The sequence below is a fragment of the Colletotrichum spaethianum genome (genome assembly GCF_022836535.1).
Source record: "Colletotrichum spaethianum MAFF 239500 DNA, contig03, whole genome shotgun sequence".
NCBI lineage: Eukaryota > Fungi > Ascomycota > Sordariomycetes > Glomerellales > Glomerellaceae > Colletotrichum > Colletotrichum spaethianum.
The window spans coordinates 1598415-1622935 of record NW_026054773.1 but is presented as its reverse complement, the minus strand read 5'-3'; the positions used below and the strand labels follow the sequence as shown (position 1 = coordinate 1622935).

Below are 24521 nucleotides of genomic sequence, written 5' to 3'. Positions count from 1 at the left end.
AGCGCAGCAGCAGCAGCAGCAACATGAGCGAAGCGTTGCAACGAACACTATCGAGGCGGGTGCATTTGGAGATCACCCTCTATTGTAATGCACGGGAGGACTTTTGGAAGCGGCTTCTAGCCTGCGGATTAGCAGGATTCAGATGCGACGGCAAGCCAAGCGATAGGGATCGAGGCATGACATCTCGGACCTGGCTGGACTGGCAGCGGCTCAGGGAGGCAATCGACATGCCCTTATCGAAGGCAACTTCGGGCTGGTTCGAGTTATCATGTCACACAGAATTGGATCAACCAGACTTGTGTGAATGTTGAGCAATCACGCGCAAGCGGTGCAGAGTTAACATCGGAGGCGAGGACTCTGAAGAGACATCAATCCGTAGGAAACGTATATACATCTTAAACATAAACCTCTGTATTGAATCTCTCATAAAAAAACGTACAACAGTCAGTCCTTTGACCTCTCCGAGAATCGTGTCCAACTTCCGCTAGATCTGCGTTTCGACCTCGGGCGCTGTTAGCTAGACATTAACGCCAACAAGAAAACATTTGCATGCATGCGTTCTCTTTATCCATTGATAGCTAGGTACTCGTGCGTTGCCATCGGGCACGTCGTCCCGAGGCTTCATCTCAAGGCCGCTCCACAACCAGGTTCAGCGGCGCAATGGTGCCTCCTCCTTGTCGAGAAGCCGTCCCCCGATCCAATGTCTAGTTGCGCCACTCCGAACCGTTATCAATCCCACTGGGTGTGCCGCTGCTGCCAGATGCATGGTTCAAGTCCTCGTCGTCGTCGTCGTCGTCCAGCACACGGGCGAGCTCATCGGGGTCCTTCATCTTGGCATCGGGATCAACGGTACCATCCAGCTCCTCAGCCCGGCGCTGGTTATCCCTGTCGGTGTCCAGAACGCCCTCGTCGGCACTAACAGAGATGCCACGGGCACCCCACTTGGGCCGACCACCTCGGCGAGACTGGCCATCGTCATCGCCAAGCGCCGGGGCACTCTCCTCGTCATCAGAGTGCACATCAAGACGCTTGCCAAAGATCCTGTTGAGCAACCAGCCGCGGCGCATGTCATCGGCGTCGACGATGCCGCCGTTGCGGAGCTTGACGCGCTGTCGGGTGTAGTATACCCAGGCAAAGTCAACGTAGAGGGCAGTCTGGATGATACCGAAGATGACGGAGACGGTGTTCGGGGCCTTGTCGTTGATGTCGAGCTCACGGGTGATCCAGCCGACGAGGTAAAAGGCACGGTAGGAGCCAAGGGTGACGAGATAGAAGGAGTCGATCACGGTCGGGACGGTCGTCTGGCGGAGCAGGAGGAGCTGGGGCAGGACGCAGACGGATTCGAGGATCTGGGAGAAGTCCCAAAGCCACTGGTGGATTAAAGTTAGCAAAAGCTTAGCAGGGGCTACTGCGCAAATCAGTAACTTACGACTTGGAAACTCCACCAGCTCTCAAAGATGAGCATGGCGAATGGAGACAAGAGCAGCGAGCCGGCAAAAACACCCGCACCAACCTTCCAGGAGATTTCACGCTCTCTGGAGCGGGGGAAGATCCACTGCATTGCCGCGATGATGTAGAACGATGACGATATGTAGAAGAGCTTGAAGAGGAAGTTCCATAGCGGTTGCCGTGTGAATATGTCAAGGTATCGCGTGCAGAAGACGATGGCGTACAGGCCTTGGGTGATGAGGGAGACGCCTGCGCGCGCACACTCAGTCAGTATCGATTCGAATCTTTCGGGTAATTGGCCAACTTACCCTCAGCACTTCTGTTGCGGTGTATCGCGAACATCAGGATGCATTTTGACAGGAGGTGGGAGATGTCTCCCATGTATCGGAATACCTGGACGGGCAAGTCAGCGGGCTGCTTCCGAGCGACGATCAACCTCACAACACTTACGTTCCACGCCGTCATAGTTTTGGATTGGAAGACGAGCTTCCAGTGTATTCCGGTCTATCGAAAGGCTGCGATGGGGTGGAAGGACTCGGGAGTTGCGGTTGCGACACGCAAACAAACAGCAACGGACGGGAGTGACGGCCGCTCCGTTTCACATCAACGAGGCGGCGAGCTAGCCCACGGAAGGTGAGTTCTGTTCGGATGATGGCTCCGGTGGGATCGGTTTCTTGTAAAGAAGCTTGAAAAGGAGCAGAATTGTTACACGACGTAAGGAAGAGTCGAGATTGAGGCTATTGAAAGTGGAATGCGGAGGTGTGAAGCTTGTCAGTTGCCGTGGTCCCTCCAGAGATTCCCGATCCAGCCATACGCCGCGCGGGCTGCCACACACTCCCTCAGCTGGAGCTGCCCAGCTGGCCTTATCGGCGCGAGCCTGAGCCTTATCCGTGCTGGAGGAAGGTGACGACAGCCTGGAACCCCAGCCACGTAGCGCCACGGCGAGGGACCTTGATTGGCCAAAGTTTGACAGGGTCGCTTAGGTAAAGCCCCTGCTTGAGGGAGGGGATAACGCCAATGCATTGAAGACGTGGATTCCCCCGTCGGTGCCTGCCGACCTGCTGCGCGCATTGCGAAGCCCATGCCGAATCGAGAAATGCATCGTCAGGTGGAGCATGAGATGTGCGTTTCTTGAGCTATTTGTAGGTGGATGCGATTAGGAGACCGTCTTCTTGACTAAATGAACAGCCCTCCTGAGAACCTCGCGGTCAGCCTCGAATGTCAGCTTTTCAACGGCTTCATCGCAATCAAAGAATGCCGCCTCGAACTGAGCTTCCCCGCCCGCCGTGTCCTCCTCCGTCCCGTTCCTACCTTCGACGGTGGCGACGTACCACCAGACGAGCTTGACCCCGGCCCCTCCATCGATGCTCCTCATCGTCAACATGAACGGCTCCGTGATCGCTCGACGCGTGGCGGCCGCGTCTGGTGCGTCCGCATCGTCATCTGGCGCGGGTGCTCGCGTGGCCATGTCGACAGGCAGAAGTCTGCAGCGGAAGCCCGTCTCCTCGAGGACCTCTCGCAGCGCCGCCTCGTGCCTCGGTTCGCCGCAGTTACGTCTGCCTTTGGCGAGGAGCCATTCGTCCGTCGCTAAGTAGTTCAGCAGGCAGACCTTTGTGGGTTCCTTGGACAGGTCGAAGGCGATTGCGCCACAGCTCTCGACAAAGGCCTCAGAAGGGTATTGGCTTGTGACGAAATTAGAGACTGCCATTTGCGAGGGCGGCTACCGCTGGCTTGGGACGCTTGTCTGTGATAGTGCAAGGGGAATCTCGTTCCCGCAGAGTCGATCTAGCAGGTTGGTGTTGTATTGCAGAATGGCCGTGGACGGGCCTCGGCCGTTTTCGGGCGGGCCCCTCCCCTGTCTCGCTTGCTTCCGTGCCCGTCGATGAGCAGCCGTGGCCGGCCGAGCATTAAGACCATTCGCCTTTTTGTTTTCCTCTTGTGCGCTGGTCACGACGCTAGCCACCCAGGGACCAGCAGCAGCCTAGGTTAACTCGCTTTGAAGATTTCCTGAAGGTGTTGTCGGGTTCAATGGTTTGCTCAGCTCCGCATGCGGACTGCGGCAGCCCTGCACCTTTGGCAGCAGCCGGCTTGAAGGTTGGGCCTTGACATAAACTTCTCCATTGACGATTCCTGCTTTGGGTATGACGGACCCCGTCCATCTGCGGGCAAGCTGAGATATGTAGTCTTGCTCCAGTGCCTATGAGCTATCGTCCATACCCGTAACATAAGCTTATCTTGTCGCATGTAAGACTGGCTACTTACCACACGGGTTGAACGCGAGGTTTTTCAGCATGGCTTTACTCCCGGTCTCAGTTCTATGATTCGAGCTAATACAGGGCCACAACTCAATGTTGGGGGCACATGAAATGTACCCAATGTTGCAGTTAAACCCTTTCGCAACGCTGAGCCTAGAGCACAGCGGCAGCTTGATCGTCACAGCAGTATTCTGCGACTACCACGTATTTGCGATCAAGCCTTGCCGTACAGGTTATGTCCGACGAGATACAAACGCGGCTATCCGAAAGCAGACAAGCTCTATTTTCGGACAATTTCCATCATGACCAAGAAAGAAAGGGAAGTAAAAGAACCGCCGCAGCAATAGACTACAGTATGGATCCTCTTGAGCCTCAATATTCAATCTGCCGCCGTGCGCGGCAGCAGACGTCGTCAGCGCATACGCCGCGTCAATCTCAAAGGGCTCCGGAATGTGGGCGGACGGATTCATGAAGCGTTGCAAGGGCCACACGCGATACCTTTAGTGCGGAGCAGCGGGTCGGCACTGACGGCAGTGCCAGCGGTAGCATCATGACGCGGCCCAGCCGTTCGCGTGTCAAAGGTCGTGGCCTGTAGGCGCGCCCCCTCTTTCGCGGGTATCTCGGCCTCCCCTGCTAACCCCCATTGGCGACGCTTCGCCGTTGGACGGCGGCGACGACTCTGTTGCACGAGTGTGTGATGCGTTAGTGTCTGCTTCTTGTTCCAGTGTCAGTACCGATTGTGGGGGTTTGCTCTCCCTCGCAGCTGAAGTGCCACCGCCGCCTCATTGGGGCCCCCTGAGGGTTTGCGGATGGAATCCGGAAGAAACTAAGATCTGATCGTCACATCAGGTTAGGTCGTCTTACGCGTGCTTTTCGTCTGTTGCTTGTTGGTTTGGCCCTGAGCAACTGTCCGCCCCCGCCCCCTAGCATGGTGTCTCCGCCCCCCTCATCCGGGAGCACGCATCGGGTCTTTCGGCGGTCGAAGGTGGTACGGGGGTTGGAGCAAGATGCTATGTAGATAAAACTGAACTGCCCCCCTCCTGGATAGCTGGGTGCCTATTTGTTGGTTTGGATGTATCATTTGAATGAATGTATTTTGAGCCACCAGAGTGTATTTCTGGAAGACTTACTCCACCAATCGTTGTTCCTGATTCTATATGAGAGAGCCTTGATATCACTCACGACTCACTATACTCTCTCAATTTTGCTGCAGGAACCGGGGTGGAAGGAACGAACGGGCTTTTACTCTGCCTTGCGCCTCCGATGACGTTTTGCCCAGCCATAACGATAGCCAGATACCCAGCTCCGACACCGACAAAACTGCGCTGCTTTGTCAATTTCCTCACAAAAGACAACCATTTCGTGAATCCAAAAGGCTTCAGTCTTGTGTAAACCGCAAAGCAAGAAAGTCAAGATGCATCTAGGACGCCTTTTCTCGACGATCTTTGCCGTTCTCACGCTCGCCCAGGCCACGCCGATCCAAGACAGATCTTCGGCCTCTTCCACCTCCGAAAAAGATGCGGCGATGGAACGTAGAGAGGCTCAGAGCCAGCCGACCAAGTACTTTCACGAAGCGAGGTACGTCGTTAGTTTCTTTACCCCCGTTTCCTCGTCTTACCTTAAGATTCTTAAGATGAAAAGCACGGACGGGGTGAACCCAGGCGTCTCTCCCGAAACTTCATATCTTATAACAAAGATCAATTGGGAACTGAACATTCTTGTATTGACCGATCTTCAACAGCTTCTCTGCACACTACGATCCGCGCTTCGCCTCGAAACCGCTGAATGAGACGGCTGAGCGCGACGCCCTCAAGGTTCTGGTTCAGACCTATCTCGCGACTCTCCGCGACCTGGGTGTCCAAACATGGCTGATGCACAGCTCCCTCCTGGGATGGTGGTGGAACAAGCAGGTTCGTCTCTCATTGGAAGCCTCCATTCCAAAGCTTCTCTGTCCTTGCCCGATCAAATAATTAACACAGTATAGATCCTCCCCTGGGACCCAACCGCAAACGTCCAAGTCACAGAACACGGCATCAACTTTCTGGCTGGCTACTACAACATGACGACCTACTACTACAAGTACCCTTCCGTCCCGGAAGGCCGCTTCTTCCAGCTCGAGGTGAACCCCAACTACGTCCACCGGGGCCAGGATGCCTTCGACGAGGGCAACGTCGTCGACGCCCGCTGGATCGACATGGACAACGGCCTCTTCATCGACGTCACCGCGGTTCGTTACGTCGAGGACCACCCCGAGGGTGCCGGTGTTCTGGCCTCCAAGGATGGCCACGAGTTCCGCGACACGTACTTGTACCCGTTATTGGACACTACCTTCGAGGGTGTCACGGCCAAGATCCCATACAAGTACAAGAAGATGCTCATTGCCGAGTACGGCGAGAAGGCCTTGACGGATAAGGAGTTTGAGAAGTAAGTTTTCCCAAAGACAACCACCCAGCCATACGCATTACTTACGATTATTCTAGCCACAAGTTCATCGACGACAAGATGGAGTGGGTTCCCAACGATGAGCTCTGAAGGAGCAGAACAATCAAAAGTGTATAATTTGCACAGCTGGCGCAGGGACGTTCCACGCGTTCAGGGTGTGGTAACAGGGCATATAGTCCGCGATAAACCCAAAGTGTTTTCATGTATGGCGTTAGGGCGGATACCCAAGGCTCCGATTTCAGCAAATAACTTAAACAGCAGACAGTGCTAAAACTGCAATTTCAATGTTATGGTTCCGTGTTCTCTCGTGCTCCTATCAAGTTTCCTGTTCCAGTAGGTCTCCCGCCGCTGTAATCTCCGTCACTGCGTTTCCTACAACATAGTTAATGTCTCAGCTAACTATGTCTTCGTTGGCGTTACTCGTGTGTCTGCAGAGTTACCGTCTCGATCACACTCCTCTTTGTATTTATTTGCTTGCTACAGGCTTTGGGACGAATCCATCCACAACGCGCTTGACTTTAGATAACAGGCCGTTGATATGAACAATCAAGGGACACTTCGTCTCGCCTTCGCAACGATGTGGGATGTCGACTGACATGTGGGAAACCCGCTGTACGATCTGTGATACCGAAGCGTCGTCCTTTCGAAGGATGTTAGGTGGCCACAGCCTTTGGACAGTGAGGATCCTGAGATACTCGCCGAGACGATGTGGCTTGCTGCAGAGCTCTGGCCAGAGAGTGTTCTCGCGACATGGGTGGCACTTCTTAGCAGTGCCTGGATGTCGTCGACCACATCGTTGACAGAGCTTGCGGCCAGTGGAGTACACTTGGATTTGACTGTCCAAGACGCCGCCGAGAGAGTGGATAGACTCGGACACGAGAGCAAACAATCTGGTAACGTCGTCGTGCAGTCCACCTACGGTTGTAAACTGTCAGCCTTTTTAGTCTTTCAGGGTGTGTCTGGGATCGGAGAAGCAGAAATGAAAAGAGTACAAAGACGACACAAATCAATGATGGGATCTTACTGAAATACTTGTCCATATCTAAATCCACCAGACTCTGGTTCTTTCCCCAAATTTCAAGAAACTCCAGCGGAAGGCGCCGAGTAGCAAGACCCTTCAGCTTAACGACTTCTTCTTGCGCCTTGAATACGATTGCCGAACCCAACAGCATACCTAGGTCCTCCGTCATCGGATGACTGCATTCGGCTATTTTTTGGCGTATCGTTTGGCACCACAGACTGATCCACGGCGCAAGAGCCTTGCCGCAACCCAAAATTGAGTTGACTTTGGCGACCTGCAGGAGGTCTTGGGCCGGAAGATTCTTGTAGGTGTTGGTGTTCGTGTGGTGCAAGACTGAAAAAATGCATTGAAAGGCATCCGCCTCGAAGTCTTCACAATCACATAGCTTGACTACCTTTCTTCCATCCTGGGTGGTGCTGCTGCCATCGATCACATTGACAATGGTCGTTGAGGCTACCCTGCAGATTTGTGAGGACAACTGATAACCAGCGATGAATTATTTTTGGTGACTGAGCAGAATGACAAAGAGGTCGCCATCGGGGTAAATAGGCTTGGCAGATGAGATGTACGTATCAATGCTCATATGGACGCTCTTCCTGGAGGCGCCATTGTCGGGCGGTGGGTTGACGTCGACACTGTTTCCTTGAGCGATGTCCGAGCTGCCGCCGATTGCGTCGTGAGAGGAGGCCATAATGATTGATGATGGTCTAAGAAAGACGGACTGGGGTCGTTGAAGATTATGCAGCAGAATGGTCGATACAACAAAAAGGCTATAAGAAGGCAAGAGCAATACCCATATAGGGGGTTAGGCAGAAACCTGTGGGTGTGGGCGGATCGATTAGAAGGCAGGCAGTCTCGGTTTCACATAGCTTCTTTCCTTGGGAGGTCATATTGGAAACATCGCCCTTGTCTTTGGGTGACGAAAGCAGAAAGGGCCTGCCTGGGAAACAATTTGTCAAGATATGTCCTTTGCTGGCATTTGCTTTATTCTTGGAGCAGCCAAGCAAAGAAAGATATCTCAGACTTGCATTTTTTCATGATGGAAACCATCGTCCATGTTTACAGTATCAAGTTATGTCCCAGCCCGAGGCTTTTCTAAAGTCAGCAGAACCTGGCTGTAATCGATGTGATTTTTGCCTCTCTCCGGCTCGTTGCCTGACGAATTGCAGTAAGCGATCGTAGGACAAGCAAGAAATGAGATTCAGCCTTGGTAAAGTTGAAAGTGTCAGTAATGTTAAATCACAGCTCAAGTAGGTTCGAATCTCATAAGATCTACCGCTAAACTTTCGCTTTGATATTGAGCTCGAAAACGGCAACAAGAATGGTGAGCCATTGAGTACTGCCTTGGAATAAAACTTTGTGTAGCATCCACCATAAGTAATTTGCTTCAATTGGCCTCATCTTCACCCTCATCACCAGATCGGATGACAGGCTCCTCCGCGACGAGAGGTCTCAGACTTTGACCCTGGATGCCCTCAATCACGTCGACTACTGCCTCCTCCAGCTCTACCAGTCGCTTCCTCAAGGGACATTGCTGGTCAAAGTCGCACTCGTGAGTGCGTGTCTCCCGAACCATGTTGAACCGGCGGACGATCTCAGCAATCGGACCCTTTCGCCAGGCCTTCTCATTCGGATAGAGCTGATGCTTTGTCAAGATGAGTGTGCACTCGGCGACGCGGGTTTCTGAGCAACAAAACATTTGGTAGTCTCTTGCGCCGGGTCGCTCGCCTTCGCCAAGTGGGCATTTTGGGCAGTTTGGTGACCGACTCTTTTCGTAAACGCGAAGGCACTTGATGCAGCGGAAACTGTGCATCCGGCTGATGTCGGATTGGTTCGTTGCCAAGCTTGTGACTGTCTCCTGCAATAGAGAGTAGAGACGCATGGTAACTTCCTTCGTCTTCCAAGTTATGTATCCTGAGGGGATGTTAGATCTGGACTCGAACATAGTTTCTCGTATAATACAGAACACCTACTAGTGATCTCTTCCGAAAGGGAAGCCAACGTCTCGATCTTAGACCAAGAGCTGAAGTCATAGTCGAGAGGCAGTTTTAGCACGGCTAGTTGTGAAATCTTCTGGAAGGGCACTGCTTCTCCAACAGCGGAAGTGGCTGCCAAGAGGTATCCAATGTCCCGACGCTCGATTGTGCGGCCCAAATGGGCAAGCCATCTATCCACCCATGGCTTGAGTGACTCAGTGCAGCAGTACTTATCGCAATGCCTGGCAATGATTGCGAAGCATTTGGCGTTAATTGTGTACCACTCGCTCTTATACTTGTAGTGAAGAATGGAGAGGATGACTTCCATTGCATCCGGGCTATCGTCTTGCAGGCAAATCTCTGGCCGCAATCCATTCTGAATCTTGGTGCCTTCCTCAAAATTAGAAGTGAAGAGGGTACTGAAGTATGTGGAAGCAATTCTCAGAACATGAGAAGAAACGAGGAATTTCTTCTGCGAGTTTGCGTCGGCGACAATAAGAGCAGCGTCCCAAGCTGGGTGAAGCATTTCGATGGTTTCGTCTGCCATATCAACTGCCGTCATAGTGTTTTGCTGTGTGCTCTGTTGGCCCCAGATGTGCTGGCTCGAGTAGCCTGGGAACGGAGTGACTTAGGACATAGATACGGTAAGGTGACCTAGGTGCGTGAATGTGTGATGTTGTAGAAGAATTGGTGGTGACAAACGTCACTTACTGGGGCAATATATCGTCGGAATAGATGATATGGATGAGTTTTAATAGATTCGCCCCGAGGAAGGAGCGGAAGCTGATGAAGGGCAAGTTCAGTATAGGAGATAAACAGGTGGGCATGTGGTTGATAACCTGCGAACGTTTGGCAAGGTGGTAGAAGAAACATCGTGAGTTTTGATGAGCAGCTGCCTCATTCGAGTGATTCTGGATGTTCTCACCCAAGGATTGGATACCAAGATCTACTCTGTTTCTCTGCTCTTTCCCGATTGTTTAAATAACACTGGATACTCGTTGGATAGTCATTGGACTAAGCGGTCTAGGTAGTGAACATTTCAAAGGCATCTCAGGGGTACCGACGACCGGCAAACGTATAAGAGCTCGGATAGCAAGTGAAGTTTGAAAGGGATCTTTCAGCAATTCAATCGAGTCTTGGTTGGTCAGAGAATCTCAAATGTGATGTCTGGCTGCGATGATGCCAGGGTGTTGAGATGCAGGGGAGCACCTAGTGGGTTGTAGTTGCAAAAGAGCGGATCCATCGCAAAACCCATTGCCTGTTTGGATTTACTGACACGAGTTGTTTTTATAAAGCTTGGTTGGAGTGGCTTATTGCTGTCTGTGTACAATAGTTCTTGTGATACTTGCAAGCCAGGTTAATAATCGTGAGAATCCGGAGTTGGTGAGATGTTGACGATGCACAGACCCACGACAGGGGTGCTGTAGGGATCTTTGGCGTAAAGGGGAGGTGCGCGTCACGCTAGGTACCGAGACGCGCCCCTCTACTTTGTTCCTGTGGCTGCTATCGGTTCAAGCTGGAAGCTTTGCGTCTGAACCACAACAATCCTAACTCGACGTCAAATTGGCCTCGATGATTCTACAGCCATATCAAGATTACTTTGGGGACACTGGCGCCTTTATCGCACCTCCATAATCCGCGACTATGACCAGTGAGTCTCGGCGCGAACGGCACCCCGCCAAAATCGAATGCTAATGTTTGACAGCCCGGGCGGAGCGCATGCAACAGCGCATGCGAGGCGCAGGGTAAGATTTTGCAAGCATTGTTGAGTGAGGACTATAACTGACAGTCCAAAGTCATGGCCAGGTTGAGGATGTTTCGTTTCAATTGGACTTCGGCGACGACCTCACAGCCGAGATCGAGCCCCAGAATAGCCCAGAGAGGCCGCCTCCCAGAACGACACCGACACCGAACACGTCGGCTAAGAGGCGGAAATTAGACAGCGATGCGGTTCGACCGGCGATACCAACAACGAACGATACGAGTATAGCCTCCAGGCAGTCCTCAGGGAAGGCGGACCCGTACGAACTCCAAGAAGGATCTTCTACCGAATCTGCGCGACCTGCAGCCGCGCAAACCGCTACAAGCCCCACCGCTGTCATTGAACAGTACGATCCCGAGTCGGTCGAGTCTCTGCCGCCACCGAGGCCTGCTGTGCCTGCGCCGCCCATCTCGCCAGTGTCGAGGAGGGGTACGACAGAACATACCGAAGTAGAAGAAAGTCCCCTCGATGCGCCAGGCAGTGGCCGACGACGCACAATCGCGACCAGCAGCGCTCTCGTGTCGAGCGCCAGATTACAGCAGGCGCTTTCACCCGGTGACAACGAAACCGAGACTGTTCCTATATCGTCTCCTTTGGAGCGTAAAGCACGGAGAAACACGGTCGGCACGCGCAGGTCAACGCTTAGCTCCCGCGGGAGTCGAAACTCTGCCGTGTCTGCGGACGAAGGTCTAGATGAGCTCTCGCCAGATCGGACGGCGAGGACAGGATCTCCTGAGCTTTCTTATCGTCACGATGCGGAAGTGGAAGAATCGACAGCACCCATCGCTGGACCAGGATCAGAGCCAGCATCTCCGTCAGAGCTGGAACCAGAGGCGGAACCAGAACCGGAAACATTTGTGGAGGAGGCGCCTGAGGCAGAGCGAGATCACAACGAAACCTTGGCAGAAGAGGTGGACGTGAATGAGGCAGCCCAAAGACTAGGCCGAAAACGACCGCGTGGGAGCCCCAAAGCAATCTCCCCTGAACCAGACTCAACTATAGCCGAGAAGGATCAAGAAGAGCCATTACCCAAGAGACGGAGAAAACAAACGCATAAGAGCCCAGCGAAACAGAAGCAAGGAAGACCCAAGGCGGCTTCCAAAGCTAAGGATACTTCACCGAAAGCTGCTACGAAGCGCAGGAAGAAGCAAGGAGCGGACGGAGCTGAGGAGTCCGTGGCCATTCCTGTGCAGCGATTTACAAAACGAGTGCAGGTCGCGGAAGGCGACGAAGACGACGCCGATGTGCTCAACCTGGACATCCCATTTGCTGGACGTGGCGGAGTCAACACAGTTGACGTGTTGACCCAGATGTGCGACGAGATCATTGAGGCGAGTCTGGATACCCTTAAGGAGGGCGTGCGAAACGCACAGGATAAGTCTGCCAAGCGAGAACATCAAGTGCAGCTCCGAGCTCTGGAGGCTTATCAGGAGGAGTTGAGAGCTCGACTATTACAACATGTGGGCATTGAATGTTCGAGGCGAAGTTGCCACTGCTGACTCCAGTCTAGACCATCCTTCTCGACGCGCTCCACAGCTTGCGCAAGCGAGTACGCAACGTCCAGAAAGAGAGGATCACTATTCGGGATGAAATCATGCGCATCCGTGCCGAACGGGACCAAGTGGCACTCCGGAAGGATGCCGTCAGAATTAAGCACGAAAGGGTCACAGAGGAAGCATTGGTACAACCCCCCCCCCTCAGTCACACTCTAAGTCAGCCTTATAGCTCTAACGCGTGCCCACAGAACCAATTGAGCTTATCTTCGCAGATGCATGACATCGACCTAGCCGTAGAGCGCGGTCGGGCAGCGCCTGAGCTTGATCCAGCCGAGAAGAAGACGGCAGAGCTGGCCAACCTCGAGATTTTGATATCCAGGATTACAGACCAAGCCTGTACGCAGAGCGACACAGGGGGGACGCTGAAACAGATCAAGGACTTCAATGCCTTCCTCGAACGAGCTGCCGTGGCTCTTGAAGGCAGGGTGAGCGGCTAAAAGCGGGGAGGGAGCTCATGAACCAAAGCAATGACAGCTTGTTTCGCCAACGTCACGTCTGATGCTTTCGACGCGGTTTGGTATTCATTGTACGATGGTGCTCGGGGTGTGGTGAGGTTTGGGGGCAATTGGCGGAAGGGGGAAGGAGGCCTCTGCCGGGAATACCCAGGAAAGTCGGCATTCGGCTCGCCTAATTGATGACTACGGTTTTTCGACCAACAAACAAGACGTCGACGGGGCGATTGAACCGCGCCGCATGATGCGAACTCTAATCCCTAATCAGCGCGACATGTGTTTCCCAAGAGGGAAAAGCAGCATAGCCAGAGGGCATTTTGTTGGCCTACTGCACATGAATGCAAGCGCCGGCCAGGTCGAATTCGGTCCGGAGCCCCCATGTTGCGCCAAACTCTGAGCGACTGTCTTAATTTTGATCAGCCCATTCCCGATTTGACGTCACTAATGAGCCCTATTCGAACGGTTTCCATCCATCCCATCAGCCTTCTTTTTTTGTTGATAATTTCCCCTCCTTGTCCTGGGGTCGAGTGTCTCTGCGTCGGGGTGACCGTGGTCCGCGTGTTCCCACTTCTCCCGCAATGTGGCGGTCGGCCGGTAACTTTCACTTGGGCTGATGTTCCTCGCTATTCCCGCTGCCCACTGCGCCCGTGTCATGGCCTCCCATCACGGATGTACGGCACCTCCTGGATCCATCACCAAAGTTTGTACTTGCGTAGTATGCCTGCCCTACCCAGCTACACACGCCCCCTACGGACCCTGGTCCCTGACCGGCCAACGACAAGGACAACCGGGCGCAGTCTGGTGCGTCGGGACAATTGATTGGTAGGTAGGCAACTATGGTTGCCGTTTTGCATCCGATAGAGGGTGGCTCTGTGTCGTTTTTGGGGCGGTGGAGGAGTGCAAGGGAAATCAGGGGGCGTGGGAGTCCTCGAGCATCGCCTTACCTCGTTGGACGAGGTTAGGGATCCTCGGCCACCGAGTGACTGCTCCAGCAAGGCACCGGAAGACGGGAGGGTGAGAGGCAGAGGTCTGGTGGGCGGTTGTGCAGACCGAAAGGGTACATAAAGCGGGAGGGGCCAGCTCTCCCTCCTGCTGACACTCTTGAGATCCATTTCAAAATACCAATCCTCGATACCATATAGAAGCTCTCGGATCTCCTCCAGACCGTACACCACCAACCATCACCTCCTTCACAACCTCTAAGCCTTTTCACAACCGTCAACATGCCCGCTCCCGAGGCTCCCCAGCAGCAGGCCCCCATGGAGGTCCCCGTCGACAACGGCGTCGTCACCCAGCAGCCCGTGAGTCCACCTCCACCTCTGCTCTTTTTTTGTTCCCCTGGAGAGGGATACAAGAGTATGAACTGACACGCATCACAACAGTCTGCCGAGCCCCAGCCCGAGATGAGCCTTCGTGGTGGTGAGGAAGCCGGTTGCGAGCTCTGCTGCGGCCTTTGCGGCTGCGAGGAGTCTTGCTGCTAGACGGATGTTTCATGACTTGATGGGGGAGACATGGGTAAAGGGACACGAACTTTTGGGGGAGAAGGGTGGATGCTGAGTGAGACACCATGCGTTGGTGACTAACTTGTCCGCCCGTGGCGTTTCGGCGATTTTTACTAACACCTACCTACCGTACGCAGGGGGATTGAGTTGGATTTGGGTTGAACATATATCAGAATAAACTCCATACAAACCAAACGCTTGCCTTTCCATTCAACCTTGAATTCTGACGTGCAACTTAGGTATTGTCGTTCATAGCGTGAGGCTCTGGATAGATGGTCTTGGGTGCTGCGAGGCGGTGGTTCCTTGGGCTGCCAAGTGTGCCAAGAGATCTACCCGCGCACTTGAAAGCTTGGCGTGCAGTGGCCACTTCTTCCTCCCTTTCTCTCTCCTTGCTGGGCGAAGCGAACCCCGAAGGAGGCGCTGCAGAACTTGGTAACTTGGGGATTTATTTTCCCCGGCACAACTCATTCGTGAGAAGGTTGTCCGAAATTTCTGCATGTGGCGGTCACTGCATAACTTCCACTGCCAATGCCACTGCCAATGCCACTTTCACTGGCGCCCGGTGCATCACCGCCAATTTATCCGATCGCCCTGTATGTCCGTGGGTATGACTGCGTCCAATCCAGGCGTCCAACTTCGTCGTTTGAAGGAAACATCTTGAAGACCGGCTCACGGCAGATTGGCTTCCCGCCTTTCCATCCTGCAGCAGCAGCCTGAGTGCGAACGACTCCGGGCCTCGAGCCGTTCCTCCATCTCCATTGAGTTCGTACAGCAAAACTGCTGATCGTGATTCGAATCCAGTCGAAACGCGAACTCTACTCGATTCCTCTGATTACGCCCAACAACTGCCGGGGGTCGCGGACCGGAAGCTGGATCCCTGGCTTTTGCAATGCGAGATGGGATGAATGAGCCCCAGCCACGCTGACCCTGCTGAGGGAATTACGGGGGGGCCTTCTCGACTCGTTCTCGCGTCAGCCTTGAAATGACGAAAACACGTCACAATTTCGGACTACGTTCGATACCGCTACTTATTATCCTGACCTCGAGATCGGCAATCGCGACGTAATGTGACGCCGGGTTCATGAGCAGTGATTCCTCCCCCAGGCCATTTGACAGCTCTGTCTTTCAAGAAGGAACCGTCTTGGTTAAAAGACGTCCTTATCATCGTGATTGTTGACGAAAGCTTAGGCCGGAGGGAGAGCGAGCCACCAGTTGGCTCTTTCGTTTTCGCATTCCATGATGCTTTGCTAGAAGTACACGATAGTCTACAGTCGCTTCTACTACAATGGCTGATGCTATCACGATAGTGACGGCTGCATCAACCGTGAAAACCCCTTTGTACAGGACACACCTTGGCACTAGTTGCCTTCAGAAGCCATAGTCATTTCAGATAAGGCATCCTCGACAACCGTAGACATTGGCCAAACCACACGTCTATCACTTCCCACCGCCAAAAGCCCCGGCGATACGATCCACAATCGTAGCTTTGCCCTCCGCTTTGCGCCTCTCCTTCTCCTTCTCCTGCTCGTCCCACAGCTTCTGCACGTTCTTGGCCACATCGGCCTTGGCCTGCAGGTCCGCCCGCAGCGCCGCCTCCTCGGCCGCGCGCTCCGCCTCGGGCAGCTGCTCTAGCTTTTCCTTCCACGACTTCTCCAGGTCCGGTCTTGGCTTCACCTCGGGGACGGCGGGGTCTGCGCCCGCGGGCATCGTGGGTATCGCGAGGTCGAACTTGGGCGCGGGGAGGCCCTCCTTCTTGGCTGCCTCGATGGCCTTTTCTTGCTCGAACATGCGCGCATAGAGCTGATCCGCGTGCATCTGGATGTCTTCCTCCACCTGCGCTGGTCTGTTGTAGACGGATTGGTAGCCTAGGGCCTTGAGGAATCTCTGACGAGGGGTGTTAGTGATCATGATCCCATCAACAGCGTGACGTGAGCGAATCCAGGAGGCCCTACCGTCTGCATCGTATAACACCTCTCGAACTTTTGCACCTGATGTCTACACATCTGTAGCCGGTCCTCCCATTCGCCGCTCTTCATGCAGTTCACCCACTCCTCCTGCTGGATCGCGCAGTTCTCGAGCGCTGCCTTGCCGATGTTGTGTTTCCGCTGCTTGTAGCCGTCCAGCACGTCCATGAGCTTCTCGTGGTCCGTCTTGGTCTCGGCCTCGATCTCCGAGTAAGGGCGGTACGTCTTCCACAGGTGAGCATACCGCCCGTCCTGGAACAGGCTCTCCTTGGGCACCTTTGGCCGGTCCGCCGATGGGTCCCCTGCTACCGCGGCATCCTCTTGCTGCTGCTGTGACTGTGCGTATGCGTGCGCCGCCGCCGTCGCTACGGCCTCTGCGGCCCGGCCAGCCTTGTCCTGGGCGTCTTGGGCTTGCTGTTGTTGCTGCTGCTGGATCTTGACTGGGGATTCGCGCTCGAGGAACTCGCGGAGCTTCGGGTCGAGGGACTTGAGCGGGTCGTCGGACGCGGGCGCGCTGGAGCCGAACCAGCCGTCAAACCACCCCATTGCGAATATGAGCTTTTCGGAGGAGGAAAAATAGCTCTCGGGGGAGTTTGGGGGGTGTCTGGTGAGCTTGTGGCTCTCTGGTTGTCGCAAACTTGAAGCTCTGGAGAATTTCAAGGTGGCCGACTGTGATCCAATCAAATGCTCGGAAAGACACGGGAGAACTGTGTGAGATTTACTGTCGCACTGTAATGAACACTGTCACTTTAAGGGTTCAACTATCTTGTTCCAGATCGGGTACGTTGCGCAGATAATGGGGTTAAATATAGTGTTCAGAATTTCCCAGCACAGCTATAAGTCAAGTATGTTCTGTTACTGATGATGAAAGGTGCCTATCGGGAAATTGGATATCATTGCCAGAACGTAATGTACCACTAGGACCCTCCATCTGACAACCGTTTTGCCATACTCTCCGACATTTTAATAATGATAATATACGAGATGTGAATATGAGGGGCACTCCAGAGCAGCATGTCACTGTATCACGAAGAATAATTGCACATCCAACCATTCCATATCATTTTTTTCGTTCATTCGACCTGAGGCGTATCGCAGTTTTCCGTTCCCGCAAAAATCACAAGCCCATCGTGTGCCCAAGACAGCCAGAGAAAAAGAACCTCTAGTTCACAACCGAGAAGTGTGGCTGATCGAATTCATTTTGGTCTCTGATTCTGCATCTATAACACAATCATGTGGATGCAGTTTCCCTGTTGACCTCCCATCCGGTATGTAATGAAGAACCCACACCGCAGTCACGCCGTAAATGCCAATGAGCCGATTTAGAACTTGCTGAACTTCTTGACAGCCTTTCCAGTGCGGGGAAGGACACGCAGGACGTTGAAGCGGACCTGGATTCAGCGTTAGTAAACATGCCTACAAACAAAACCCTGGGTTCATCCAGCGGCGTTCTTGGTATCCTGTCGAAACATACAGTCTTGCTCAGAGGTCTGCACTGGCCAACGGTGACCTGGTCACCCTCCTCGACACGGAAAGCAGGGGAGACGTGGGCGGCGAGGTTCTTGTGGCGCTTCTCGTAACGGGCGTACTTGGGGATGTAGTGAAGGTATTCTCTGCGGATGATGAGGGTGCGGTGCATCTTGGTGGAAACGACGGTGCCGGTGAGGATACGACCGCGGATAGAGACCTGGCCGGTGAAGGGGCACTTCTTGTCTGCAGAGGATCTATCATTAGCCACTGTTTCTTTGCACTTCATTCTGTTCTGTTCCCGGGTTGCTGCGCATGGCGTCTTCTCTTCGTCGTTGTCGTCTGGATTCCTCCTCTTCCCCTCGAATCCCTCTCCCAACTGTCGTGTGTTTTCGCTCTTTGCGGTTCTCGAGTGTGTCGCGAAAATTCGTTGTAGTCATGTGTCGTCCATCCATCGCGCGCAAAACGCCAGCACAACTTCAATCGCTCTCGATCGCAAACGTACCGATGTAGGAGCCCTCAATGGCAGTGGTAGGGGTGCGGAAACCCAGACCAACGTCCTTGTACCATCTGCGGCCGCTCTTGCCGGGGCGAGCAGACTTCGCCTTGACCTTCTGGTTAAGGAAGATACCCTTCTGCTTCTGGAAAGCCCTCTCGGACTGGACGGTCAACTCGGTAGCCATCTTGACGTCGTGATGCGGTCGGGTCGACTGGGCGGGGTGGGTGCTGTTGAGGTTAGAAGTCGTTGATGCTGAGCCGCTTTCAACCAAAGAGCTGCGAAAAATCGAGTGACGGACAAGAGATGTGGCCCAGCTTAGGGCACGAAAAAATTAGCGAAGGGAAGGTGGGCCCGAAAAAGCCCAAGTGCCTTCCCAAGTTTGGTCAGCCACACTTGGCCAGTGCTCTCCACCCGCCATCACCTCCCAGCCTCAGGCAGAAACCTGCACCCCACCCACCCCTGGGACGGCCGGGGGCTCAGGTTCTCTGAGGGAACTGTGGCACGGCTCTGTCGTGGCTGGAAAGTCTCTGCATCCAAATTCCCCCATCGGTGACAGCTGATGCCACAGCAACAAAGCGCGTCTGTTGACATCGTTCCCGACAGGCCAATCAGAGACCCGGCCGCAAGTAAACATGGCCCATGACAGCCCACTCACCCTGCTTTTTGGGGGACTTGGAACATTCACGCCACTACCGATACAAGTCGCGTTTACTCTCCCCAAGTTTAAGAGGTGACATGTGCACGCCTAGCTCTCCCATCTGATGCCCAAATCCGTCACCAGAAACACCGATTCCCAACATGGCTTCATTTGGTGATGCGACCCTGCCCTCGACGCGTCGGACGCGCAAATCCATCGGAGCGACCACTTCGTCGAGGAAGAATGGCGACAAAGAGAATGCGACAATCGACGTGGGCAGCACCCTTGCTGAGAGTCGCAAGAAGTCGCGAAGCAAGAGTATTGGCCCCGGAGGCCTGGACGCCCTCAAGAATGCAAATGGGAACCGCAGAGCTGTGAGTATACTCTCCTGTTGGTCCCAGGCATCCGCGACTAACATGCACAGTCCCTGGCTGTGCCTTCACGGCCCCCGCCTCGATCTATTCTGAAGCCGACGATGCCGCTGTTGCCCGAGATCCCGCCGCACCGAAAGCGCGCAGCAGACCTCATCGATCTCGGTCCGCCGCGGTCGAGCACCCCGACAACCACAGGCAGCACTGATCTCACCGGATCAGGGTCCAAGGTTGCATTGCGCACAGAGGAGGAACAGCAGGCGGCTGCAAAGGAGCGAGAGCGCAGAGATGCCCGACGCAAGTCTCTCGCGAATCGCCGCGTATCCTTCGCAGCTGAGGCCACTCTTCATACATTCCATGAGATCGATTTTATGCAGGAACCGACATCGTCAACAGGCTCGATGCGCCGCAGATCATCCGCCGCAGGCCCCTCAAACGAAGAGCCACCAAACCGCCCTTCAACACCACAGGATCAGGAGGAAGATATTGTTCCACAATCGCCAGACAACCAGCGAGAGCTGCATCAGAAGAAGCGTAGAAGAAGCTCCACTGCTCCTCTGATGGAGTTCACAGAGGACGAAGAAGATACCATGGCGACCGGTTTCAGCTCCGACTCGGAGCCGGCAGATGCTGTTGAGGAAGTTGCCGACGAGGAAGAAGAAGAAGCCTCGGACTCCAACAGCGATTCTGACGACGACGGTACAATGATGACTGTCGATGACCACGAAGTGACCGGTGCATCCGTTATGTCTGGGCGCACCACCGCAACAGATGATGACCATGACACTCTGGACGAAGCACTTCGGACGGCTGCGCGGCAGGCCGGCACGCAAAGGCTGGGCTTCGACGACAGCGACGACGAGGAGGTGATTCCTTCTTTTGGGTGGATCAAGAAGGACAAGCCCCAAGCTGAGGGAGGTCAAGACCGAGAAAATGTTGCGCCACCAGCACCTGTCCGGGACAGCCCTCGTGAGGATGATGAAGATGGCATGGATATGGACATGGACATGGACATAACCTCTGCCGTCGGAGGCATCCTCAGCAGCAAGACGTCCCAAGACGTCGAACCTGATGAGGAAATGTCCATGGACGTCACTCGTGTATTGGGAGGCATCCTGTCGAAGAACAGCACCAAGTCAGCATCGACCGAAACAACCTCGGAGGATCAGACCATGGAGTTTACCACAGCTGTTGGAGGTATCCAAAAGTTCAAAGCCAACAGCCATCTATTCGACGATGACGAGAACGATAACGAGGACATGTCGATGGAATTCACCAGTGCTATCGGTGGTTTGCTACCGACACACGCAAAGAGTGACACGACACAGAAGCGCCGGAGAACGATGACCTCCCGCAACAACCCGGAAGATTCAACCATGGACATGGACATGACCGTCGGCGTCGGCCGGATCCTACCTGGTGCAGATAATACATTCTATGGTGACCAGACAATGGGCATGGGCATGACTGTTCCTGTCGGCCGCATCCTTACAGCAGAAGATGAACCTGTGGAGGAAGAGGAAGCAACGATGGGTATGGATATGACCGTCCCCTTCGGCAAGATACTGCCCACATCAAATCAGTCACCGGAGCGGGATGAGGCGACTATGGGGATGGATATGACCATGCCTGTCGGCCGCATTCTGCCTTCGTCCCAAGCGTCAGATCAGAAGGAAGCCACTATGGGTATGGACATGACGATGGCTGTCGGAGGCATCATCAGAGCACCCCAATCTCCAGAGGCTCGGGTTGCTGCCAAGAAACTTATGGAAGCGGAAGTAGACAAGCCGGACACGCCAACCAAGTCTATGTCGGCCAAGCCTGCATCGCCTGCTAAGAAGCTTGCCGCCTCGGTCAAGAAACATAGATCCTCGGCATCGGATGCTGGAAGCAGCCCCGGTTTCAACCCTTTTCAGGGCCGGGGTCTCCGCCAAAGTATGCCACGCGCAGGCACCGCCTCCATGTCACCAGCTCGAACGAGAACACCTAGCCCTCCAAAGTCCACAGCTCCCACTCATGCTGTCGCTGAGACCCCGCTCGACAGTTCGCCAGTCAAGACGCCGCAATCACTCAAAAAACGAGGCCGCCCAAAATCGCCCGTTAGAAAGCCTGCTACACCCTCTCCCGAAAAGACGGCTAGTCGCCTGAACATTTTCCAGCAAGACCCTGCCACCGGCGCAAGGACCCCAATAGTCGTCCTTACTCCCCAAACCCGTAGGCACTCTGGTATCGGCGCAGACAAGCCTGGACTGGGCTCGCCTCGAGTTGCCGCTCTTCTGGACCGCAGAGGATCTCTTGGCGATACGGTTAAAGAGTTTGTACCTGGCACGACCCGTGGGGTTACGTTTGTTGACCCACAAGTCATCGAAAACGAGATCGATAAAGACCGTCAGGAGGAAGAAGACAAAGAAAATGGTCGGAAGATACTCGAACGCGAGGTCGACGGTGGTGAGAACGAGAAAGATGCGACTCTGAACCTAAGAGAAATGATTGAGAGCTTGAGCCCGAAGAAAAAGCGCATGCAAAGCCGCAAGAGTCTTCATGTCGGGAGCGCAAGAGGGCTGCTGGGCAAGCGGCCCGCCGAGCTCGATGACGAGGAGGATCGCGAGGACCATGACGGTGTGAAGAGGCTCAAAGGCCACCAAGGCAGCCCTGTCAAGAACGTCAAGCTGCTGCAGCCGCCCAGTAAGGCAGAGACTACTGGTCGCAGATTGACTCGATCAGCCCGGAAAAGTATGGAGGAAGACGCCGCATTGAAGGCAACTCCTACCCATTCCGACTCCCCTCAGAAGACGGCGAGTTCAGCCAAGTCACCAAAACCGTTTGGTCGTTTCAAGGATGTCGAGGAAGACACAATGTCTCATCCGATGAACCTTGGCGGTTCCCCTGTCCGAGATGAGAACGAGATCATTGACGAACAAGGGGAGGAGCGTATTCACTTGCAAGACTTCCTGAACATGACCTCGATTCGTTTCATGGAGTTGACGACTACCAAACGAAGACACACTCAAGCCCCAGATATGTTCAAGGATGGGCTGCTGGGCGGCAAAGACGACATGTCCCTGGAGCGCTGCGTCGTAGCTGGTGCCTGCACGGTACCCATGCTTGAGCTTTACCAGCACTCCTGCCGCGAGCTGAAGAAGTACATTTCTGAAGGCCGCAGCATCGTCCGAGAAATCGAATCAGAGACCTTCGAAGAGAACCCGCCCTTGTTCCGCGAATATATGTCCGCCTCGCCCGACTTCAAGAACATTCTTGACAACCAGTTCAAGAACGGCAAGACTCATGCTCGCCTTGAGAGCAAAGCCATGTGGTACGAGTGGCGAATGAAGCTCCAAGAGGGCTTGAGAGAGGGTCTCGTCAGGATTGCCGAGGGCATGGCCATTGATGAAAAGGTCCTTCATCAACAGCAAAAGCTGCTGTCTTCTGTTCTGCCTGCCATCGTGTCGCGTTTTACTGTCCTTCAGCAAGAGCATGAGAACCTGCAAGCCGTTGCAGAAGAGCTCGCTGACTGCGACCCGGAGGAGCTTGAGGCTGCCAGGTCTGACTTGTTTGACATCGAGAATGATGTGGAAGAGAAGACTCGTCGTGTTGCTGAGCTCCGCCAGCAATTGGAGGAGGCAGAACAAGGCGTGGAGGAATTGACGCAGGAGAAGCAGCAGTGCTACGAGGACATCAAGGAAGCAGAGAAGATCCGCGAGGAATGTCGCGGCTGGTCGATTGGCGAGATCAGTACGCTCAAGGGTGAGTTCCCAATCACGATGGGATTTGAACCCCACAAGACTAACATGCCTGCAGCGCGAGTGGATTCCCTCGAAAAGCAACATGGTTGGGCTGTGACCGGGGTTTCCGGGAGCACCATCTCGATGACGTACCGACGGGAAATCGAGCTGGTATTTGATACTGCGTCTTTCCAGCGTGGTCAGAAGAACTCGCGGATTGACCTGTGGTACATTGCTGCAAACCGTGAGACCAACCCTGCACCGTCGACACCGGAAATGGATTTTTTTCTGCAGTGCATTCGGGACCACATCCGAGGACTGCCGCAGAGCCGCACTAAGATTGCGGATCTCCTCCACATGGTTCGTGCTGCGTGGGACAAGGCTAACTGCACCTCCAACCACATCCGGCTGCTCAATATCACATTCCCCACGGCCGTTGCCAGGACTTCGGACTCGTCCGTTGCAGTGAAGTCGTCTCTCCTTCTGCCGCAGATTGAGACGAAGGTGCAGATTGCTCTAGAGATCCGCGGTTCGAGCAGGCCTGATGGTATCGAGTTCACCCTGCATCCTGAGGCGCAGGTTGTCTATGGAGAGCACTTTAACACTGGGAAGATGGGAGAGTTTTTGACGACCCATCTGGGAGACAAGATTTTGTCTCAGGAGGAGGGCGCTCCATCTTGGAGCGGTGTGGTTGTCGACCTTCACGAGAGGCTTTTGGCGAGGGGAAGGAAGCAGGGTTAGGAATGGGTTGTTTCTGTCTTGTAATGATTGATGATGGTGGAATATTGCTTTAGGGGGCAGTGTTTTTCGGATTCATGGCGCTTATGGCGGATACCCAGAGCATGATGCAAGCCACATAAGTTACGCTTCGTTTATTACATGTGCATCTGACTGTCGTGATTAAGGCACCTTCAGGTTTCATCTGTGTCGTTGATTCGTTCTGTCACCCCCCCCTTCAGTCCTTGACCAGCAAACAGCTTCCATCACTCTTAGCTTCGGACTGCCTTCCCGTCGGAAGTCTCATCGCAGCAGCCCACAATCCAATAATCACAGATTGATGCGATAGTTGAGATGATAGGGAAGCATCCCAAACAGAATGAAAGATAGTGCAAGGCTTGATGGATTCAGCCTTCCCCCTTTTCAGGGCCGAAGGATGCTCCGCATCACTGAAGCCATCCTCATAATCAACTGTCTCCATCGTCCGTCCCCGTCCCCATCCCTGTTGTCCGTCTTTGCCCGCTTCGCTCCTGCCGGTCCAACCCCTGAATATCACCATTCATCTCACTTCACATTCACCCTTCCATCCCGACCAACCAGACCGAATCGAAGGACCGGAAGCCCTCACTCGCCTGCCGTCACGTGCCAAGCAAACGGACCGCCCACTTGTTGCCTAAGAGGGTAGTTGATTCCTCTCACGCTTTCGGTTTTTCAAAAGAGATTCGGAAA

General features: G+C 54.2%; 9 protein-coding genes across 9 annotated transcripts; 3 read left to right on the top strand and 6 right to left on the bottom strand.

The window, feature by feature from the left end:
• Nucleotides 1–704: 704 nt before the first annotated feature.
• Nucleotides 705–1914, bottom strand: ColSpa_01949 (ER lumen protein-retaining receptor; the record flags this gene model as incomplete). Its single annotated transcript, XM_049268161.1, has 4 exons — nucleotides 705–1370; nucleotides 1430–1698; nucleotides 1758–1842; nucleotides 1900–1914. 4 exons carry the CDS (start codon nucleotides 1912–1914, stop codon nucleotides 705–707), a joined length of 1035 nt encoding a protein of 344 aa, XP_049124118.1.
• Nucleotides 1915–2605: 691 nt separating this feature from the next.
• On the bottom strand, nucleotides 2606–3157 carry ColSpa_01948 (uncharacterized protein; the record flags this gene model as incomplete). Its single annotated transcript, XM_049268160.1, has 1 exon — nucleotides 2606–3157. The coding sequence occupies one exon, from the start codon at nucleotides 3155–3157 to the stop codon at nucleotides 2606–2608; it is 552 nt and encodes a 183-aa protein (XP_049124117.1).
• Nucleotides 3158–5118: 1961 nt separating this feature from the next.
• Nucleotides 5119–6236, top strand: ColSpa_01947 (protein MNN4; the record flags this gene model as incomplete). The annotated part of the gene is made up of 4 exons (XM_049268159.1): nucleotides 5119–5282; nucleotides 5446–5614; nucleotides 5689–6128; nucleotides 6185–6236. 4 exons carry the CDS (start codon nucleotides 5119–5121, stop codon nucleotides 6234–6236), a joined length of 825 nt encoding a protein of 274 aa, XP_049124116.1.
• Nucleotides 6237–7663: 1427 nt separating this feature from the next.
• On the bottom strand, nucleotides 7664–7858 carry ColSpa_01946 (uncharacterized protein; the record flags this gene model as incomplete). The annotated part of the gene is made up of 1 exon (XM_049268158.1): nucleotides 7664–7858. One exon carries the CDS (start codon nucleotides 7856–7858, stop codon nucleotides 7664–7666), a length of 195 nt encoding a protein of 64 aa, XP_049124115.1.
• Nucleotides 7859–8554: 696 nt separating this feature from the next.
• Nucleotides 8555–9705, bottom strand: ColSpa_01945 (uncharacterized protein; the record flags this gene model as incomplete). Its single annotated transcript, XM_049268157.1, has 2 exons — nucleotides 8555–9081; nucleotides 9141–9705. 2 exons carry the CDS (start codon nucleotides 9703–9705, stop codon nucleotides 8555–8557), a joined length of 1092 nt encoding a protein of 363 aa, XP_049124114.1.
• Nucleotides 9706–10787: 1082 nt separating this feature from the next.
• ColSpa_01944 (uncharacterized protein) lies at nucleotides 10788–12898 on the top strand (the record flags this gene model as incomplete). Its single annotated transcript, XM_049268156.1, has 5 exons — nucleotides 10788–10794; nucleotides 10849–10888; nucleotides 10940–12365; nucleotides 12416–12586; nucleotides 12674–12898. 5 exons carry the CDS (start codon nucleotides 10788–10790, stop codon nucleotides 12896–12898), a joined length of 1869 nt encoding a protein of 622 aa, XP_049124113.1.
• Nucleotides 12899–15852: 2954 nt separating this feature from the next.
• ColSpa_01943 (uncharacterized protein) lies at nucleotides 15853–16925 on the bottom strand (the record flags this gene model as incomplete). Its single annotated transcript, XM_049268155.1, has 2 exons — nucleotides 15853–16299; nucleotides 16368–16925. 2 exons carry the CDS (start codon nucleotides 16923–16925, stop codon nucleotides 15853–15855), a joined length of 1005 nt encoding a protein of 334 aa, XP_049124112.1.
• A 776-nt stretch (nucleotides 16926–17701) lies between these two features.
• On the bottom strand, nucleotides 17702–18529 carry ColSpa_01942 (40S ribosomal protein S11-B; the record flags this gene model as incomplete). The annotated part of the gene is made up of 3 exons (XM_049268154.1): nucleotides 17702–17770; nucleotides 17854–18092; nucleotides 18352–18529. 3 exons carry the CDS (start codon nucleotides 18527–18529, stop codon nucleotides 17702–17704), a joined length of 486 nt encoding a protein of 161 aa, XP_049124111.1.
• Nucleotides 18530–19143: 614 nt separating this feature from the next.
• Nucleotides 19144–23816, top strand: ColSpa_01941 (kinetochore protein spc7; the record flags this gene model as incomplete). Its single annotated transcript, XM_049268153.1, has 2 exons — nucleotides 19144–19356; nucleotides 19407–23816. The coding sequence occupies 2 exons, from the start codon at nucleotides 19144–19146 to the stop codon at nucleotides 23814–23816; spliced, it is 4623 nt and encodes a 1540-aa protein (XP_049124110.1).
• Between the last annotated feature and the right edge of the window lie 705 nt (nucleotides 23817–24521).